The sequence below is a fragment of the Lucilia sericata genome, unplaced genomic scaffold (genome assembly GCF_015586225.1).
Source record: "Lucilia sericata isolate MDLA Ls3-8-SP2 unplaced genomic scaffold, ASM1558622v1 Contig000088F_arrow, whole genome shotgun sequence".
NCBI classification, from domain to species: domain Eukaryota; kingdom Metazoa; phylum Arthropoda; class Insecta; order Diptera; family Calliphoridae; genus Lucilia; species Lucilia sericata.
The window spans coordinates 337,498-357,591 of record NW_023994121.1 but is presented as its reverse complement, the minus strand read 5'-3'; the positions used below and the strand labels follow the sequence as shown (position 1 = coordinate 357,591).

The following is a 20,094-nucleotide window of genomic DNA, read 5'->3' as shown; positions in this document are numbered from 1 at the left end:
TTGATGCAAACCAATTCTTTCCATATAAAGATTGATTGCTAATAAAATTCAGAATTTAAAATTTGTTTATAATGCAGAAATTCGCTAAAGTAAGAAATGAAAAATTCGCAATTTTTTTGTATTCGCTCTAAAATCTTTGCATGCTAATATTTTATCGCGGCTTTATGATTTCAACATGAAAAATTTAAAAGTATTTCGATCACGCGATATTTTGGGCATATTAAAGTTACGCTGTTAGTGTGCTTTGCGAAAAAAAACCCTTTTTTTGAAACTTTTACGTTTTTTTTTTTTCCAATATTTAAGTTTCTCCCGCCGTGATACCTTCTAGAGCACATTTTGGAGATATACATCAAACGACGCGTAATTACAATGTCTACTTTTTTCTCATATTCTAACCAAAAAACTGCAAATTTTGTAAAATTGTATAAATTTAGTTTCAAAACATTGCGACCACGCAATTCTTTACTTATAAATGCACAGCAATTAAATATGGACTATAGTCATTCAACAAGTGTATACAGCTTACATTAGCAATATTGACTTTCTAAGTTGTAAGCCGCCAACACACAGTGGGGCAGAATGGAAATTTTTTGGAAATAAATCTGGCATTTCTAAACGGCTGATCCGATCGGGATAAAATTTGGCGTGAGCGTAGCCAAGGAGTATTCGAGTTTTAGTTTTGAAGATGAACCCTGCAGATGCCCCAGGGACGGCGCTGTGGCGGCTCAAAGTAGGGTACCTACGACATGTAAAATTTTTAAACTCGTGCCATTTTTTTTTTTTCACCCAAATACAAAGATTTTTATATTTTGTGAAAGCGCTCGACGAGATCTTGAAAAAACATGCTTGGACATACTACTTATCTCTTATAATATCCGAGTTATAGGCATTTAAAAATTTAGTGATACACAATTTACCATACCTTGGTCCGCCTTTTTTTGAATACCGGGCGTAATTTTGGACCAAATGGACTCAGACTCTTGTTAGTTAGACAACAAAATTTCCAATAATATACAAAAAATTTCAAATCAATATCGTTTACAGATCCAAAAATATACGTTTTTTAATTTAAAAATTCAAAAAATTTTAGATTTTTGGCGTTTTTTTGCCAAAAATGTGTCTTAACTCTTTTATTAATAAAATAAATTTTTTATTAAGAACATATAACAATTTTATAGTTTTCTAAAAGGTATCTTTACGCAGAACGCTTTGGCGTAAAAAACTTGTCCTATTTTTTGAAAATGTTGCCACTGCGTCCTTCCGAATATGACCTATTTTTTATCAAAACTTCAACTTTGGGCGACATGTTCTAAAATCCCAAAGCTGGGATCAGAAAACTGAAAGCAGTTTTGGAAACCTCAATATGTTTTCTATTTACTCCAAAAGTATTTTCCCAGCCCTGAAAGAAATGTGGACCCTATGGGCAAAAAAGTAAAAAATCCCATTTTTGGGATTTTCATTCCTATTTTTGGGAATTGCGGGATGCCCTTTGACCTTTTCAATTTTTTTTTGCATATTCTTATTTGAAATGACAAATTTAACAAGCGTTGAAAATTTCATTGAGTTTTGTTCATAAATAAAGATTTTGTCATATATTACATATTTGTTTAATTTCTAAAACTATGATTTATATCAAAATTTTAATAGGATCGCAGATAGCTACAACAATTTAGTCCATATTTATCCCTTAATATCATTTTTTAGTTAGATATGGAAATTCTCGACCCTTTACAAAAAATTTCAAGCCAATATCTCAATTACATTCAAAAATATGTTCATTTAAACCTGTGTCCTTTAATTTCATCTTTTTCATATTTTAGTATTAAGTATGACAGCACATATTTAAATCTTATATTTACCTATTTTCTATTTGTTTGCTTATCTTTATAATTGAAAGGTCCTATTATGCTTAAATTTTCAAAAATTTATAACTATTTTTTACCTAAATTTTTTCGACAGATCATTTCGTTCTGTTTCGTTTATGATCATGTAGGTAAAAATATACAGGTAATGATAATTTCGATTCATTCACTAATAAGAAATATCAATGACTGAATTACAGGTTATAGTAATATAGTCCTAAATGTTAATAGGTAGACAATTCGTAATTTTTTACTTTGGAATACCTGTATCGGAAATGACAAGAATTGGTATATAAGTAAACTTCTCAGATTTTAAGTACCATATTTAATAAATCTACAATGAAGATTACATTAAAGTACGAAAAGTTGTGTTCCGTTTTATGGAGTATATCTTCAAAAGGGCCAGAAAGAATTGAAGACATTTCAAATTATATAAAAACTACATATAGTAGAAAAGTAGACAAAACAGGCATATCAAAAATTGAAAACTTTTTAAAACTTTTTGATGTAAAAAGTAAGTCTGTGGATGGAAATCAAAAGAAATTTCGATTAAAATTTTGTAGTTGGATGGAAACTACTACGGAAATCTCAACTTACAACACATCAATAGGAGCGCCTTGCAAGTCATACGAAGACTTATGTTCAAGGTAAAAAAAAGAGGGTCACACAAAAACTTTTTTCAATCTCAAATGAGGAAATTGCTGATACATTTAACGAAATGCTGAAAAAGGAAAACCAACATATGGATGTCGTACATATTGCAACTATTCTTCCTAATGCATCACCAAAACGACTTAAGCGAATTGTGTAAAGTATACCAACTCCAACATCATAATCAAATTTTACTGAAGAGGAAGCAATAGCGCTTATGTTGGAACTGGGTCTCAGTCGAAATAAGTACCAAATATTAAGGAAAGCTCTGCATGAAAAAGGACACAATATATTACCATCATACAAGGCGATCCAGGAAAAAAAACAAACTATCCTACTAAATCAACAAAAAATAATGAAGAATTGAAAGAACTGAGAGCTGCGGAAAAAAGCAGAATCCAAGAAGAATTTAAAGTTCAGATGGGATTAAACATCGACAAACCACTTTCAAGTTGAGGTAGTACAAATGACGGTAATACGTCGAGAAGGTTTTTTCGTGATTTTGAAATTACTTCAAAAATAACTGGAATCGACAAGGAGTTGCTTCGAAGAGTTAAAACTATTTTAATGGCACTGAATAGTAAACATAAAATTAATGAAAATCGATTTGGGGAATACACATCTGAAATTTCTAAATTACTTGTATCTCTGTATCCATGGAGGGAACTAACACCAACAGTACACAAAGTATTGTGTCATGGTCAAATAATAATTGAATCGAATATTCTTCCACTTGGAGAGTTAACAGAAGAAGCCCAGGAAGCGAGGAATCGAGATTTTAAGCATGTTCAACTATTCAGCTCAAGAAAATGCTACAGGCAATCACAGAATGAAGATATTTTTAATAGTTTACTTCTATCTTCTGATCCTGTTCTTTCAACTATGCGAAAAAGATGGATTTGTTATGAAACTCTATCATCTCAAAACAAGAAAGATTTAAAGGACTTATATTACCTTCTGGATATGTATACCGATATGACAGATTATTTTATAGAAAATAAGTAGTGTTAGGAATTAACTATATAAGTAGGTTGTAAGAATTAATTGTATTATGTTTAAGATAAACAGTTCAAATAAAAAAAGCTATTATACTAACTGATGATATTGTATTAAATTGTGTTTTATATTTCGGTGGGCGGGAAAGGTAATTTGTGTGGGGTGATTTAGGTGTTGTTGTGCGTGGCTCATAATAAAATTATAATTTTTTTTATTTAATATACAATATTATAATAAAATAATTAACTAAATAATTTTTAAAAATTGTCCAAATATTTTATTCAACACCAAATGTATGTTCTGTCATACTTAATACTAAAATATGAAAAAGATGAAATTAAAGGACACAGGTTTAAATGAACATATTTTTGAATGTAATTGAGATATTGGCTTGAAATTTTTTGTAAAGGGTCGAGAATTTCCATATCTAACTAAAAAATTATATTAAGGGATAAATATGGACTAAATTGTTGTAGCTATCTGCGATCCTATTAAAATTTTGATATAAATCATAGTTTTAGAAATTAAACAAATATGTAATATATGACAAAATCTTTATTTATGAACAAAACTCAATGAAATCTTCAACGCTTGTTAAATTTGTCATCTCAAATAAGAAAATGCAAAAACAAAATTGAAAAGGTCAAAGGGCATCCCGCAATTCCCAAAAATAGGAATGAAAATCCCAAAAATGGGATTTTTTACATTTTTGCCCATAGAGTCCACATTTCTTTCAGGGCTGGGAAAATACTTTTGGAGTAAATAGAAAACATATTGAGGTTTCCAAAACTGCTTTCAGTTTTCTGATCCCAGCTTTGGGATTTTAGAACATGTCGCCCAAAGTTGAAGTTTTGATAAAAAATAGGTCACATTCGGAAGGACGCAGTGGCAACATTTTCAAAAAATAGGACATGTTTTTTACGCCAAAGCGTTCTGCGTAAAGATACCTTTTAGAAAACTATAAAATTGTTATATGTTCTTAATAAAAAATTTATTTTATTAATAAAAGAGTTAAGACACATTTTTGGCAAAAAAACGCCAAAAATCTAAAATTTTTTGAATTTTTAGATTAAAAAACGTATATTTTTGGATCTGTAAACGATATTGATCTGAAATTTTTTGTATATTATTGGAAATTTTGTTGTCTAACTAACAAGAAAAAACTGAGTCCATTTGGTCCAAAATTACGCCCGGTATTCAAAAAAAGGCGGACCAAGGTATGGTAAATTTTGTATCACTAAATTTTTAAATGCCTATAACTCGGATATTATAAGAGATAAGTAGTATGTCCAAGCATGTTTTTTCAAGATCTCGTCGAGCGCTTTCACAAAATATAAAAATCTTTGTATTTGGGTGAAAAAAAATGGCACGAGTTTAAAAATTTTACATGTCGTAGGTACCCTACTTTGAGCCGCCACAGCGCCGTCCCTGGGGCATCTGCAGGGTTCATCTTCAAAACTTAAACTCGAATACTCCTTGACTACGCTCACGCCAAATTTTATCCCGATCGGATCAGCCGTTTAGAAATGCCAGATTTATTTCCAAAAAATTTCCATTCTGCCCCACTGTGCAACATAATATCAAAATGTTGTAAAAAAACTACTTGGTTTCAATCACATTTTTGAGAAATTTTAACTTTGATTGTTTATTTCTCCAACATAAAACTACTCTCGACCACAAAATTTTATGGACGTATTCTTTCAAGTCTTGTGAATAAAAATTCGTCATCACTTAATTTTCAAAATATTAAACGAAAGAAATAGTTAATGCATAAAGTTGATTTCTTAAAATCTTAAACAAAAAAAGAATTTCCCATATATATGCCTTAATGCACGAGAACCCGTTTTTACTCGTATCTTAAGATTTTATTAAATTCTTTGAAAAAAAAAAACTTTTATTTGTCATTCGTTCGAATAATCGAATAATTTGTAAAATTTAATCGAATACTCGAATGAAAAAAAATTGCACCCTAATAATTACATAAGAAACAATTTTAGATCTATCAAGTGCTTGAAATAGGTTCACAAAATAAGTTTGAAAACCAACGTATGTATATATTTTAAACAACAGGATGATCAATTTATGATTGCTATACATTTGTTATTGTTTCTCAAATTATCAGTTTTTATACCCTCCACCACCATCAGTGGTGATAGAGGGTATATATAACTTTGTCATTCCGTGTGTAACACCAAGAAATATTCATCTGAGACCCAACAAAGTATATATATTCTTGGACCTTATGAAATTCTGAGTCGATTTAGCTATGTCCGTCTGTCCGTCCGTCCGTCCGTCTGTCTGTCTGTATAAAACATTCTCACGTTAACACGAAGCAACAGAAATGAACGAACTTCACACAAAATATTTATTATTGTCCTAGGCAGTTTGGTATTGAAAATGAGCAGAATCGGTTTAACGCGGGAAAAGTTATGAATCAAAATTTGAAACAACCTCGAAAAAAATAAGCATTTTTTACACATTCTGATATAAGTTTCTCGAAAACTATGCAAGGTAATTCCATGAAAATCACCATACATTCGTTTCTACATAAGAGCTTGATCCCTGCTGAAAATTGTTAGAATCGGTCCACAATTTCATATACCTCCCATACAAAAGTACATATTCCCGGAAAATGGGTTTTTTGTTAATAACTTCCGTCAGAATGTAGATATCTTCACAAAATTTCACAAATTAAAATCTTATGTCAATAGAAATCATTCAGAGAAAAAATTTTCTGGATCGGTCCATAATTGGACATAGCTCCCATACAAGGTCCCCTCCCGAAAATCACTTAAACGCGCATAGCTCATTACTTAATTAAGATATCCATATAAAATTTGCTATAAGTATTGCCCATATGCACAGAAATATTACTGTGAAAGTTTCTTGCGATCGGTCCATAATTGGTCATAGCTCCCATACAAGGTCCCCTTCCGAAAATCACTTAAACGCGCATAACTCATTACTAATTTACGATCGGTCCCCTCCAGAAAATCACTTAAATGCACAATATTAATTATCAAATAATTATATAAATACAGAATTTTGAAATTTTGTCTTTATATACATAATTGGTCATAGCTCCCATACAAGGTCCTTTTACGAAAATCTCTTAAACGCACATTACTCATTACCAAATAAAGCTATACTAAATTACGATATAGATACAAAGTTTGACTGAAATATAGCTTTTATGTACAGAAATTTTACTTAAAGAATTTTTTACGATCGGTCTATAATTGATCTTATCTCCCATACTAGGAACTGCCCCTAAAAGCGCTTTAACCTTATTTAACTATTTGCATTATCAATTTGTGTAGAACAAAATTATATATACATATGTATGTATTTTGAAAATTCTTAAATCTTTCACACACATGCATACATGCAAATTATTAAATATTGCTAAGCGCTATTAAAATATTAAAGAAAATGGCGTTTGTAATGTTCAATAAATCTTGAAGAAGACTTATTTCTACAAATATTTGATCAATTAGAAAAGTATTAATATAAAAGTAGCTGGTGGAGGGTATTTAAGATTCGGCTCAGCCGAATATAGCACTCTAACTTGTTATGTGATTAAAAACTGATTATTTGAGATAATTTTCGAATAATTTTTTAAGCGCACAACTTATTAATCACTTTTAGGTCTTCAAAAGGAGTCAATGATCATGTGTGTGCATGAAATAGCCAAAAAAGTTTATTTTTTATGTTTCTAATGCAAACTGGTCAGATAAAAAGCATATTTTTTGAACTAAGACATTAAAATTAAAAAATATTATTTTAATTTCAAACGGTTAATATATCTGAATTAGTTCTGTAACATTCTACTAATGTTGACTACTCAATCCTTTTCCTTTGGGTACTTAATACATACATACATACTTATATTTAATATAATTAAAAATGTTATTGATTTTAATATTTATATATTTTAAGATCAAACTAACGCTGTCAAAAGGATTGGGAATTTCAATAGTCACACGATCCCCTTGTGAAGAATTAGCGTATATAACGTTAGAGAACATAATTGTTGACATAATTTTATTGCCCTTCACGAAGTCGATCGATTTAAAAGTCAGAGACCTGCAAATAGATAATCAGCTATTGGAAGCGCAATGCCCTATAGTATTGTATACTTGGAAGTCAAATAACGAAACCTCAGACCAAGAGTCATTAATTTTGAGGGCAAAATTGTTGCCAAGCCCAAATAAGAATGCTGTTATATTTGAAAATTTTTCTTTTGACATTAAACCTTGTACTGTTGTAATAGAAGAAAGATTTATTCTCAAAACTGCGTTATTTTTGGGATACAAAAAACATACTCAACGACATGAGAAGTTACCGGATAATCATATATACCATAAATATGAAAATCCATTTTCGAAAAATGCTAAGAGATTTTATTTTGAAAGCTGTTTAATTGGATCAACACAGGTAAGTAATTTATTTTCTCTCTTTTTGCATAATTTTTTGTTATATAACATCGCACAGTGGGGCAGAATGGAAATTTTTTGGAAATAAATCTGGCATTTCTAAACGGCTGATCCGATCGGGATAAAATTTGGCGTGAGCGTAACCAAGGAGTATTCGAGTTTAAGTTTTGAAGATGAACCCTGCAGATGCCCCAGGGACGGCGCTGTGGCGGCTCAAAGTAGGGTACCTACGACATGTAAAATTTTTAAACTCGTGCCATTTTTTTTCACCCAAATACAAAGATTTTTATATTTTGTGAAAGCGCTCGACGAGATCTTGAAAAAACATGCTTGGACATACTACTTATCTCTTATAATATCCGAGTTATAGGCATTTAAAAATTTAGTGATACAAAATTTACCATACCTTGGTCCGCCTTTTTTTGAATACCGGGCGTAATTTTGGATCAAATGGACTCAATTCTTGTTAGTTAGACAACAAAATTTCCAATAATATACAAAAAATTTCAGATCAATATCATTTACAGATCCAAAAATATACGTTTTTTAATTTAAAAATTCCAAAAATTTTAGATTTTTGGCGTTTTTTTACCAAAAATGTGTCTTAACTCTTTTATTAATAAAATAAAATTTTCTTTAAGAACATATAACAATTTTATAGTTTTCTAAAAGGTATCTTTACGTAGAACGCTTTGGCGATATGTTCTAAAATCCCAAAGCTGGGATCAGAAAACTGAAAGCACTTTTGGAAACCTCAATATGTTTTCTATTTACTCCAAAAGTATTTTCCCAGCCCTGAAAGAAATGTGGACCCTATGGGCAAAAAATCCCATTTTTGGGATTTTCATTCCTATTTTTGCATTTTCTTATTTTAAATGACAAATTTAACAAGCGTTGAAAATTTCATTGAGTTTTGTTCATAAATAAAGATTTTGTCATATATTACATACATATTTGTTTAATTTCTAAAACTATGATTTATATCAAAATTTTAATAGGGTCGCAGATAGCTACAACAATTTAGTCCATATTTATCCCTTAATATCATTTTTTAGTTAGATATGGAAATTCTCGACCCTTTACAAAAAATTTCAAGCCAATATCTCAATTACATTCAAAAATATGTTCATTTAAACCTGTGTCCTTTAATTTCATCTTTTTCATAATTTAGTATTAAGTATGACAGAACATACATTTGGTGTTGAATAAAATATTTGGAAAATTTTTAAAATTATTTAGTTAATTATTTAATTAAAGACTATAACATTGTATATACAATAAAAAGTTATAATTTTATTATGAGCCACGCACAACAACACCTAAATCACCCCACACAAACCACCTTTCCCGCCCACCGAAATATAAAACACAATTTAATACAATATCATCAGTTAGTATAATAGCTTTTTTTATTTGAAATGTTTATCTTAAACATAATACAATTAATTCTTACAACCTACTTATATAGTTAATTCCTAACACTACTTATTTTCTATAAAATAATCTGTCATATCGGTATACATATCCAGAAGGTAATATAAGTCCTTTAAATCTTCCTTGTTTTGAGATGATAGAGTTTCATAACAAATCCATCTTTTTCGCATAGTTGAAAGAACAGGATCAGAAGATAGAAGTAAACTATTAAAAATATCTTCATTCTGTGATTGCCTGGAGCATTTTCTTGAGCTGAATAGTTGAACATGTTTAAAATCTCGATTCCTCGCTTCCTGAGCTTCTTCTGTTAACTCTCCAAGTGAAAGAATATTCGATTCAATTATTATTTGACCATGACACAATACTTTGTGTACTGTTGGTGTTAGTTCCCTCCATGGATACAGAGATACAAGTAATTTAGAAATTTCAGATGTATATTCCCCAAATCGATTTCCATTAATTTTATGTTTACTATTCAGTGCCATTAAAATAGTGTTAACTCTTCGAAGCAACTCCTTGTCGATTCCAGTTATTTTTGAAGTAATTTCAAAATCACGAAAAAACCTTCTCGCCGTATTACCTTCATTTGTACTACCGCAACTTGAAAGTGGTTTGTCGATGTTTAATCCCATCTGAACTTTAAATTCTTCTTAGATTCTGCTATTTTCCGCAGCTCTCAGTTCTTTCAATTCTTCATTATTTTTTGTTGATTTAGTAAGATTCTCTGGCACACTTCTATATTTGAGGTCGTATGCTATGTGTAAGAAGTAATCCAAAAATCGTATTCTGGCATGAAGTGGTGAAATTCCGAAAGACAGGTCTTCTTCATTAATACTTCTGCTTTTGTTTATATTTGAGAATTGCGACTTTTTCTCATTACATATTGAGCATCTCCAGAAGGAAGAAGTTTCTGTTATGGCATTGCTGACCTTTCCATCAATCATTGTTAAGCTTAGCTGATATGATACGTTAATAGAGAATTCCTTTATTTTTATGCAAATGGGCTCCAGTGCATTTATTTCATCTTTTAAATATTCCACTAAATCTTTTGTTGTTTTCTTTGACTCCTTTATATGTTCAAATCCAATGGGTCTACAAAAATTTTTTGAACCCGGAGTTGTATTGATATATATATCTTCAAATGAATTTCCGATGCTTGACGATGATGGATTAAGGGAATATGAACGAATTCGTAATGGCACTAATGATGACATAAATACACTTTTGTAGTCTGCTAATGTCCGACTTCCACAAGCTTGTTTGTATTCTGGAAGTGCTGATAAACCGTCACATCCCCACTTACATATTAAGACAACATCACAGTTATGAATTTTCCTTAGTTGGTCTTCTGAAAAGTCTGACACAATTCTTGATCCTGTGTTTTCGAGCAAAGATGATATATCAATACAAGCTTCCACATCATTAACAGCAATAGGTGATGGTAGGATAGTTTGTTTTTTTTCCTAGATCGCCTTCTATGATGGTAATATATTGTGTCCTTTTTCATGCAGAGCTTTCCTTAATATTTGGTACTTATTTCGACTGAGACCCAGTTCCAACATAAGCGCTATTGCTTCCTCTTCAGTAAAATTTGATTGTGATGTTGGAGTTGGTATACTTTCCACAATTCGCTTAAGTCGTTTTGGTGATGCATTAGGAAGAATAGTTGCAATATGTACGACATCCATATGTTGGTTTTCCTTTTTCAGCATTTCGTTAAATGTATCAGCAATTTCCTCATTTGAGATTGAAAAAAGTTTTTGTGTGACCCTCTTTTTTTTTGACCTTGAACATAAGTCTTCGTATGACTTGCAAGGCGGTCCTGTTGATGTGTTGAGATTTCCGTAGTAGTTTCCATCCAACTACAAAATTTTAATAGAAATTTCTTTTGATTTCCATCCACAGACTTACTTTTTACATCAAAAAGTTTTAAAAAGTTTTCAATTTTTGATATGCCTGTTTTGTCTACTTTTCTACTAAATGTAGTTTTTATATAATTTGAAATGTCTTCAATTCTTTCTGGCCCTTTTGAAGATACACTCCATAAAACGGAACACAACTCTTCGTTTAATGTAATCTTCATTGTAGATTTATTAAATATGGTACTTAAAATCTAAGAAGTTTACTTATATACCAATTCTTGTCATTTCCGATACAGGTATTTCAAAGTAAAAAATTACAAATTGTCTACCTATTAACATTTAGGACTATATTACTATAACCTGTAATTCAGTCATTGATATTTCTTATTAGTGAATGAATCGAAATTATCATTACCTGTATATTTTTACCTACATGATCATAAACGAAACAGAACGAAATGATCTTGAAAATTTAAGCATAATAGGACCTTTCAATTATAAGGATAAGCAAACAAATAGAAAATAGGTAAATATAAGATTTAAATATGTTCTGTCATACTTAATACTAAAATATGAAAAAGATGAAATTAAAGGACACCGGTTTAAATGAACATATTTTTGAATGTAATTGAGATATTGGCTTGAAATTTTTTGTAAAGGGTCGAGAATTTCCATATCTAACTAAAAAATGATATTAAGGGATAAATATGGACTAAATTGTTGTAGCTATCTGCGACCCTATTAAAATTTTGATATAAATCATAGTTTTAGAAATTAAACAAATATGTAATATATGACAAAATCTTTATTTATGAACAAAACTCAATGAAATTTTCAACGCTTGTTAAATTTGTCATTTAAAATAAGAAAATGCAAAAAAAAAAATTGAAAAAGTCAAAGGGCATCCCGCAATTCCCAAAAATAGGAATGAAAATCCTAAAAATTGGATTTTTTACTTTTTTGCCCATAGGGTCCACATTTCTTTCAGGGCTGGGAAAATACTTTTGGAGTAAATAGAAAACATATTGAGGTTTCCAAAAGTGCTTTCAGTTTTCTGATCCCAGCTTTGGGATTTTAGAACATATCGCCAAAGCGTTCTACGTAAAGATACCTTTTAGAAAACTATAAAATTGTTATATGTTCTTAAAGAAAATTTTATTTTATTAATAAAAGAGTTAAGACACATTTTTGGTAAAAAAACGCCAAAAATCTAAAATTTTTGGAATTTTTAAATTAAAAAACGTATATTTTTGGATCTGTAAATGATATTGATCTGAAATTTTTTGTATATTATTGGAAATTTTGTTGTCTAACTAACAAGAATTGAGTCCATTTGATCCAAAATTACGCCCGGTATTCAAAAAAAGGCGGACCAAGGTATGGTAAATTTTGTATCACTAAATTTTTAAATGCCTATAACTCGGATATTATAAGAGATAAGTAGTATGTCCAAGCATGTTTTTTCAAGATCTCGTCGAGCGCTTTCACAAAATATAAAAATCTTTGTATTTGGGTGAAAAAAAATGGCACGAGTTTAAAAATTTTACATGTCGTAGGTACCCTACTTTGAGCCGCCACAGCGCCGTCCCTGGGGCATCTGCAGGGTTCATCTTCAAAACTTAAACTCGAATACTCCTTGGTTACGCTCACGCCAAATTTTATCCCGATCGGATCAGCCGTTTAGAAATGCCAGATTTATTTCCAAAAAATTTCCATTCTGCCCCACTGTGCATCGTCTGACACTCAAAATTATGCTTACCATAATATGCCAAATTTGTGGTCAAAGTGCCAAGAAGAGTTATTAAATATTTTGTGTCATTTTATTTTATTTTGTCAGGATCAAAAGATGTCAAAGATGTTTTTTAAAATTTTTATACTTTCATATCCTTTTAGATTTCCAATATTATTTTTTCAAAAACATAGCACGTTAAAGAATTATGGAATATCACGTTCTAAAATTTCAGATTTCGAGCTTTACTGCTTAGGTGTAAAATAATACTTTTAATTTGCATTATTTTATTTTTTATAATTCATTTCAATTCAATTTCATCGAAAAATAAATTGTTAGTATTTAGAGTATTTGGTATATAATATGTTTTTTCGTAGGTTCTGAAACTTATAAAAATATAAATCGTCAGTATATTATTGGTTTGATCCACCGACCATTTTTAAAAAAATTGAGTTAGGAGTGGATTATATATAATTTGGACATCCTCTTTCCGATTCCGAAACCAATTTTTCAATATTTGATACGATTTCCGAGATATCGAGTGTTAACTTTGGTCTATATCCACAATTTTAAGACTAAATAAATATTATTTTGCTCCCTATTCCACTGTTTGGCGTATAAAAAACAATTTTCATACAAAAATTGAAAACAAATTACTCACTATTGTTTTACTTCACTGCCATAACAAAAACGTAGATCAAAGCACACATAACAAGGTGTTTTTAAAACTCTATTACACTGATTGTTATTTTTCAGCATACATAATTTGAAAGTTTTTGTATACATGTTTGTATACCATCAGAATGTTCATCCAACATAGCAGATGGCGAATGTATTATGGGATATAGAAATAGGTAACTAATACTTTTAGGTTTTTGGAATACTTATCGAAGGATATTATCCTTTTTAGATTGCAGTGCCATCAAATTCTAAAAAAGAACTTAATTTTCTATGGAAATAACTATTTACTGTAGCTGTGAACTCAAGATTACGAGTTGGATCAAGAAAAATTTTAAAAAATCTTTGGACACCGGTGTCCCATATACATACGTGAAAGAGATATAGACCATTTGGTTGAAACATTTTGGTTACTATAGAACGTTCTTATTTCGATTTTCATCATTATAATGGCATTTTTAAGCCTATAGTTAAAGTCATTTTTGATGGAGGCTATAAATATATGAGGGGTGGGGTCACTTATGGGCCGAAAACCATAAAATTTGGTAGATTGTTTGTGCTTCCTACAAAACTAGTTTTTGTTGAATTTCATCGCTATACTGGTATTTCTAAGCCAGGTTTGACTATTTAAACTGTACTCTGGGCGGAAACTTATGTATTTATGTATGTATGTATGTATGTATGTATGTATGTATGTATGTATGTATATGGGGCTATGGGTGAAATTGTTACCCGATACTGTCCATTTTCAATACCAAGCAACATACATCTATCCTATGTATATTATATATATAAAACAGACTGTTTGTTTGTTACGCATTCACGGCAAAACTACTGAACCGATTTACATGAAATTTGGACCGCTAATAGATCTAACCCCAAAAGGAACAATAGGCTATATAAGATCTTGATCAGATGCCACGCCTTTTTTTGCGCCCACTTTTTGTAAAACTATTATTACACCAATTTTGCAATCACAATGTGCAAAAACTACTAAACCGATTAACCTGAAATTTTGCATACCGATTGGTATAAGCTTGGAAAGAACTATAGGCTATATATAAGAACTTAATCCGATACCACGCCCCTTTCTACACCCACTTTTTATAAAACTATCCTTACCTATATCTTATCCTATAATTATATGAAAGAGAAAGTCTGTTTGTTACGCTTTCACGGACAAACTACTGAACCGATTTACATGAAATTTAGAACACTAATAGTAGAAGAATAGGCTATATAAAATAATGATTTGACGTCACGATTCTTCTTATGCTCACTTTTTTCTATATAATTGTTATACAAAATTTTCATTCGAGACTTACAGAAGGTCCGATCTCAAGATCAGGATCGGACGGAATTTGTAAAACAATTATTAAACCAAATTTACGTTCAGGCATACACAAAACTACTGATCTGATTTTCATGAAATCTGTTATAGTGAATGTTGTGGAATGAACAGTACGACACATTACATCTTCAAAACCTATAATATATAAAAATAAATATATATGAAACTCTTTTTTTACTTTTTCACTACATAACTAATAAATTTATTTACATAAAATTTTTCATTTAATAGGTCTAACCTCAGTAGTTAACAAGTTAGAGTGCTATATTCGGCTATGACGAATCTTAAATACCCTCCACCAGCAAGCTACTTATTTTAAAACCCATTTAACTATCTAATTTTTAGATAACTTGACTTCATATAGCACCAATTACGTCCTCTCTAGAAAAATTTCGTAGAGTGATTCATATGTATGTACACAAAACATATTTGTGTTGAATTTTATCAAGATAGCTTTATTTAACAATGAAATATGTGAGTTAAAATGATTTTCGGAAAATAGCCTTATATGGGAGCTATGACCAATAATGGACCGATCCGGGGAAAAATTGTTAGAATGATTTATACGTATACAAAACACATTCAAGTTTAATTTTATACCGATAGCTTTATTTATCAATGAAACATATGCGTTTAAATGATTTTAGGAAGTGGACCCTATATGGGAGTGATTCATATATAGACGAAACATATTTGTATCGAATTTTATCAAGATACCTTTATTTGAAAATTAAATATGTGCGTTTAAGTGATTTCCGGATGTGGGCCTTATATGGGAGCTATTACAAATAATGGACCGATCCGAAAAGAAATTTGGTATAATGATTTGTATGTACACAAAACATATTCAGTTCGAATTTTATCACATATTTTGTCAATGAAATATGTGTGTTTAGGTGATTTTTGGAAGTGGACCTTTCATGGGAGCTATGACCAATTGTGAACCGACTGAGATCTATGTTGGTAGTATGAATCTATTTATATTATATTTGTATGTACAACATTTTGTGTTGATACCGATATATTTGAGGGAGTTATTAACGACAAACTTATATCTGGGAATATACACCTTTAAACATACTTGATCCCTGGCACAAAATAATAATGTGTGACAAAATTCATCGAAATATCATTGGTAGTTTCTGAGAAAACTACTTAAGAATTGGGGAAAAAACGTTATTTTTTTCGAGGTAGTCTGAAATTTTTAATCATAACTTTTTACGTCGTGAACCGGTTTTACTGATTTTCAATACCAAACTGGACCGGATAATGATGAATGTTTTGGGTGAATTTCGTGAATTTTTATTGCTTCGTTTTAACGTGAGCGTGTTTTACACAGACAGACAGACGGACGGACAGACGGACATAGCTAAATCGAATTTCATAAGGATCAAGAATATATATACTTTGTTGGGTCTCCGATGAATATTTCTTGGTGTTACACTCGGAATGACAAAGTTATATATACCATCTATCACCACTGATGGTGGTGGAGGGTATAAAAAAAACTCTATATGATATTGAATGGATGATACACACATTTTTATGTTCACTTTTTGAATAACTGTTATAACACCAAATTTCTAGGCTAAATATGAAAAAACATGAACCGATTTTCAAGAAATTTGGCAACATACAGTGTTTGAGGAAGAGAATGTTTAATACATCAAATCCGAATAAATACACCTATAGCACTAATGATCTTAATGAAATGCAGTGACCTTTTTCCGTCCACTTTTTGTTACATTTATAATGCTAAAGATCATGATATATAATTCTCATAGTATATGAGAATTATTATTTAGTTAAATTTTTAATCAAAAATTTATTTTTATATGAAAACTCTAAAATGTTTGTAGATCCTTATCTAACTTTACGGTTAGGTAAAATAAAAGTCTGCATTCAATTTAATTTATTATCAAAAATAGATTTTTTCTATTTATATAAAATAAAAAATTTAAATTTATTGCTAATCGAGATAACAATAAAAATCTATGATCAGTTAAATATGCCGTCAAAAAATTATCTTGATATAAATTCCGTTGCCATTTTTCAAATGCAGCTCAAATCTAAAAAACCATGAAGATATGTATTTGAGTACTCATTAGAGTGTCCCGAAAGACAGCACTTTTGCAAATCTTATATAGGTAGACTTCTCAAACGATGCATAGAAAGCATTGTTCATATAAAATTTGGATAAATTGATCTTTCGATATCTTTTTATACTTTTTGAAAATTATCCACCGAAACTTCTGCTCAACATTTTCTGTATGTAGCGCCGTATTTTTCTAAGCTTTTCAAATTAAATAATAATTTTGAATAACTCCAGCACACATTTTCCATTTAAAAATTCCGAAATTTTTTTTTAATTAGAGGAAGACGTGGATATTTTAATAAGTAAAATTATTTGGGTATCTGCTTTGTACATCTAACGATATTTGACCTTTATTTGTTCGGATTTAATAAGTGGTGTCAAAATTCAGTCAAAACTTTAGTGTGGATGCATAAAAGCTAATGAATAAAAATAATATGTTTAAACATACTTTTGTATAAATGGATGTATTTTTGAGAAACAAAGATGAGACAAAAACGGTGGTTTCACTCTTTAATGAACTACTCAAAATTGTTTGTCAAATTTAAAGTTTTTTTGTTTTCTCTGTCAAGATTCAAGGGTTCTTCATATTTTTAGAACAGAAAAAAACTTAATTTTGTTATTTTTAAAGGAATTTGAACTCTTCCAAATTTTTCATAATTTTGTGCAGAATGTTTCATAATCGTTTCAGAGCTTCTTCAATTGTCTGCACTTTTTCAAATTGAAAGAAAATCGCTTGAAATTTTTTTTAATGGTACGCATTTTTGTAGTCAATAAAACGCCCCGAAGCCTTTTGTCTCTATACACCAGGGCCACTACAATTCAAAGTACAGTGTGACCGAATTTAAACTGAACAGTTCTTTAAATCAACTGCACATGGCAAAAATAAAACAACTAATTTGAAAGTGTCCTTAGTTCCCTACCACTGATTGAGAATGCCTATTTCAGTATAATTTCTCAAAAAATGTTTTCTAAATGTTTCTACAAATTAGTCAAAATTTCAATTTTCATTTTCAATTTGTAAATTTTTAAGGGGCATTTTTGTCCAGAAACTGATTTTAAGTATTAAACAAAATGCAGAAAAATATAATAACTATTTTATCGTTATAAGCTAATTTTTGACATCTATTAAAAAAAGTATAGTCATTACAAACAGAATAATATTCTCTTTATTTTAGAAGAAACCCGGGCAACGCCGGGTACGCGCAGCTAGTATATATATAAAACAGACGGCAAAACTACTGAACCGATTTACATGAAATTTGGACCGCTAATAGGTCTAACCCAAAAAGGAACAAAGGAACTATATATGATCTTGATCGGATGCACGCCCCTTTTTACGCCCACTTTTTGTGAAACTATTATTACACCAATCTTGCAATCACAATATGCAGAAACTACTAAACCGATTAACCTGAAATTTTTCATACCGATAGGTATAAGCTTGGAAAGAACTATAGGCTATATATAAGAACTTGATCCGATGCCTTACCTATATCTTATCCTATAATTATATGAATTTTACACCAACATTTTGTAAAACAATCATTCAACCAAATTTTCGTTCAGGCTTACAAAAAACTACTAATCCGATTTTGATGAAATCTGTTACATTACATCTCCAAAACCTTTAATATATAATAATAAATATATATGAAACTATTTTTTTACTCGTTCACTACATAAATAATAAACTTATTTACATAAAATTTGGCGTTTAATAGGTCTAACCTCAGAAGTTAACAAGTTAGAGTGCTATATTCGGCTACGCCGAATCTTAAATACCCTCCACCAGCAAGTTACTTTTTATTAAAACCCATTTAACATCTAATTTTTAGATAACTTGACTTCATATAGGAGCTACGACCAATTACGGGCCTCTCCAGAAAAATTTCGTAGAGTGATTCATATGTATGTACACAAAACATATTTGTGTCTAATTTTATCAAGATAGTTTTATTTAACAATGAAATATGTGAGTTAAATGATTTTCGGAAGAGAGCCTTATATGGGAGCTATGACCAATAATTTGTATGTACACAAAACATATTCAGCTCGAATTTTATTACAAAAGCTTCATTTGTCAATGAAATATGTGTGTTTAGGTTATTTTGGGAAGTGAACCTTACATGTGAGCTATGATTTCTATTCATATTATATTTGTATGTAGAAAATTTTGTGTTGATACCGATATATTTGAGGAAGTTATACACCTTTGTATGGGGGCTATGGGAAATATTGGACCAATTGTTATAAGTTTGAACATGCTTGATCCCTGGCACAAACAAATAATGTGTGACAAAATTCGTCGAAATATCTTTCGTAGTTTCTGTGAAAACTACTTAAGAATTGGGAAAAAAACTTTATTTTTTTCGAGGTAGTCTGAAATTTTTATTCATAACTTTTTACGTCGTGAACCGATTTTACTGATTTTCAATACAAAACTGTGTGTTTTACACAGACAGACAGGACATAGCTAAATCGTCTAAATCGACAGAATTTCATAAGGATCAAGAATATATATACTTTGTGTGGTCTCAAATGAATATTTCTTGGTGTTACACACGGAATGACAAAGTTATATATATACCATCTATCACTACTGATGGTGGTGGAGGGTATAAAAAAATTCTATATGATATTGATTGGATGATACGTACATTTTTATGTTATAGCAGTTTTTCAAAAATTTCTAGGCTAAATATAAAAAAACATGAACCGATTTTCAAGAAATTTGGCAACATACAGTGTTTGAGGAAGAGAATGTTTAATACACCAAATCCGAATAAATACATATAGCACTAATTTCGGGCCTGTTGTGATCTTAATGAAATGCAGTGACCTTTTCTCGTCCACCTTTTGTTACATTTATAATGCTAAAGAACATGATATATAATTCTCATAGTATATGAGAATTATTATTTAATTTTTTTTTATTTAATTTTTAATCAAAAATTTATTTTTATATCAAAACTCTAAAATGTTTGTAGATCCTTAACTAAC

The 20,094-nt window shown here is 30.1% G+C and overlaps 1 protein-coding gene across 1 annotated transcript in view; it reads left to right on the top strand.

The window, feature by feature from the left end:
* The window catches only part of LOC119599795 (vacuolar protein sorting-associated protein 13D), a 487,269-nt gene that overhangs the window by 397,977 nt on the left and 69,198 nt on the right, over positions 1–20,094 (top strand). Inside the window, exon 9 of the mRNA XM_037949667.1 lies at positions 7,449–7,946. Within this exon, the coding sequence (XP_037805595.1) occupies positions 7,449–7,946 (498 nt within the window). The remainder of the gene's footprint in view (positions 1–7,448; positions 7,947–20,094) is intronic.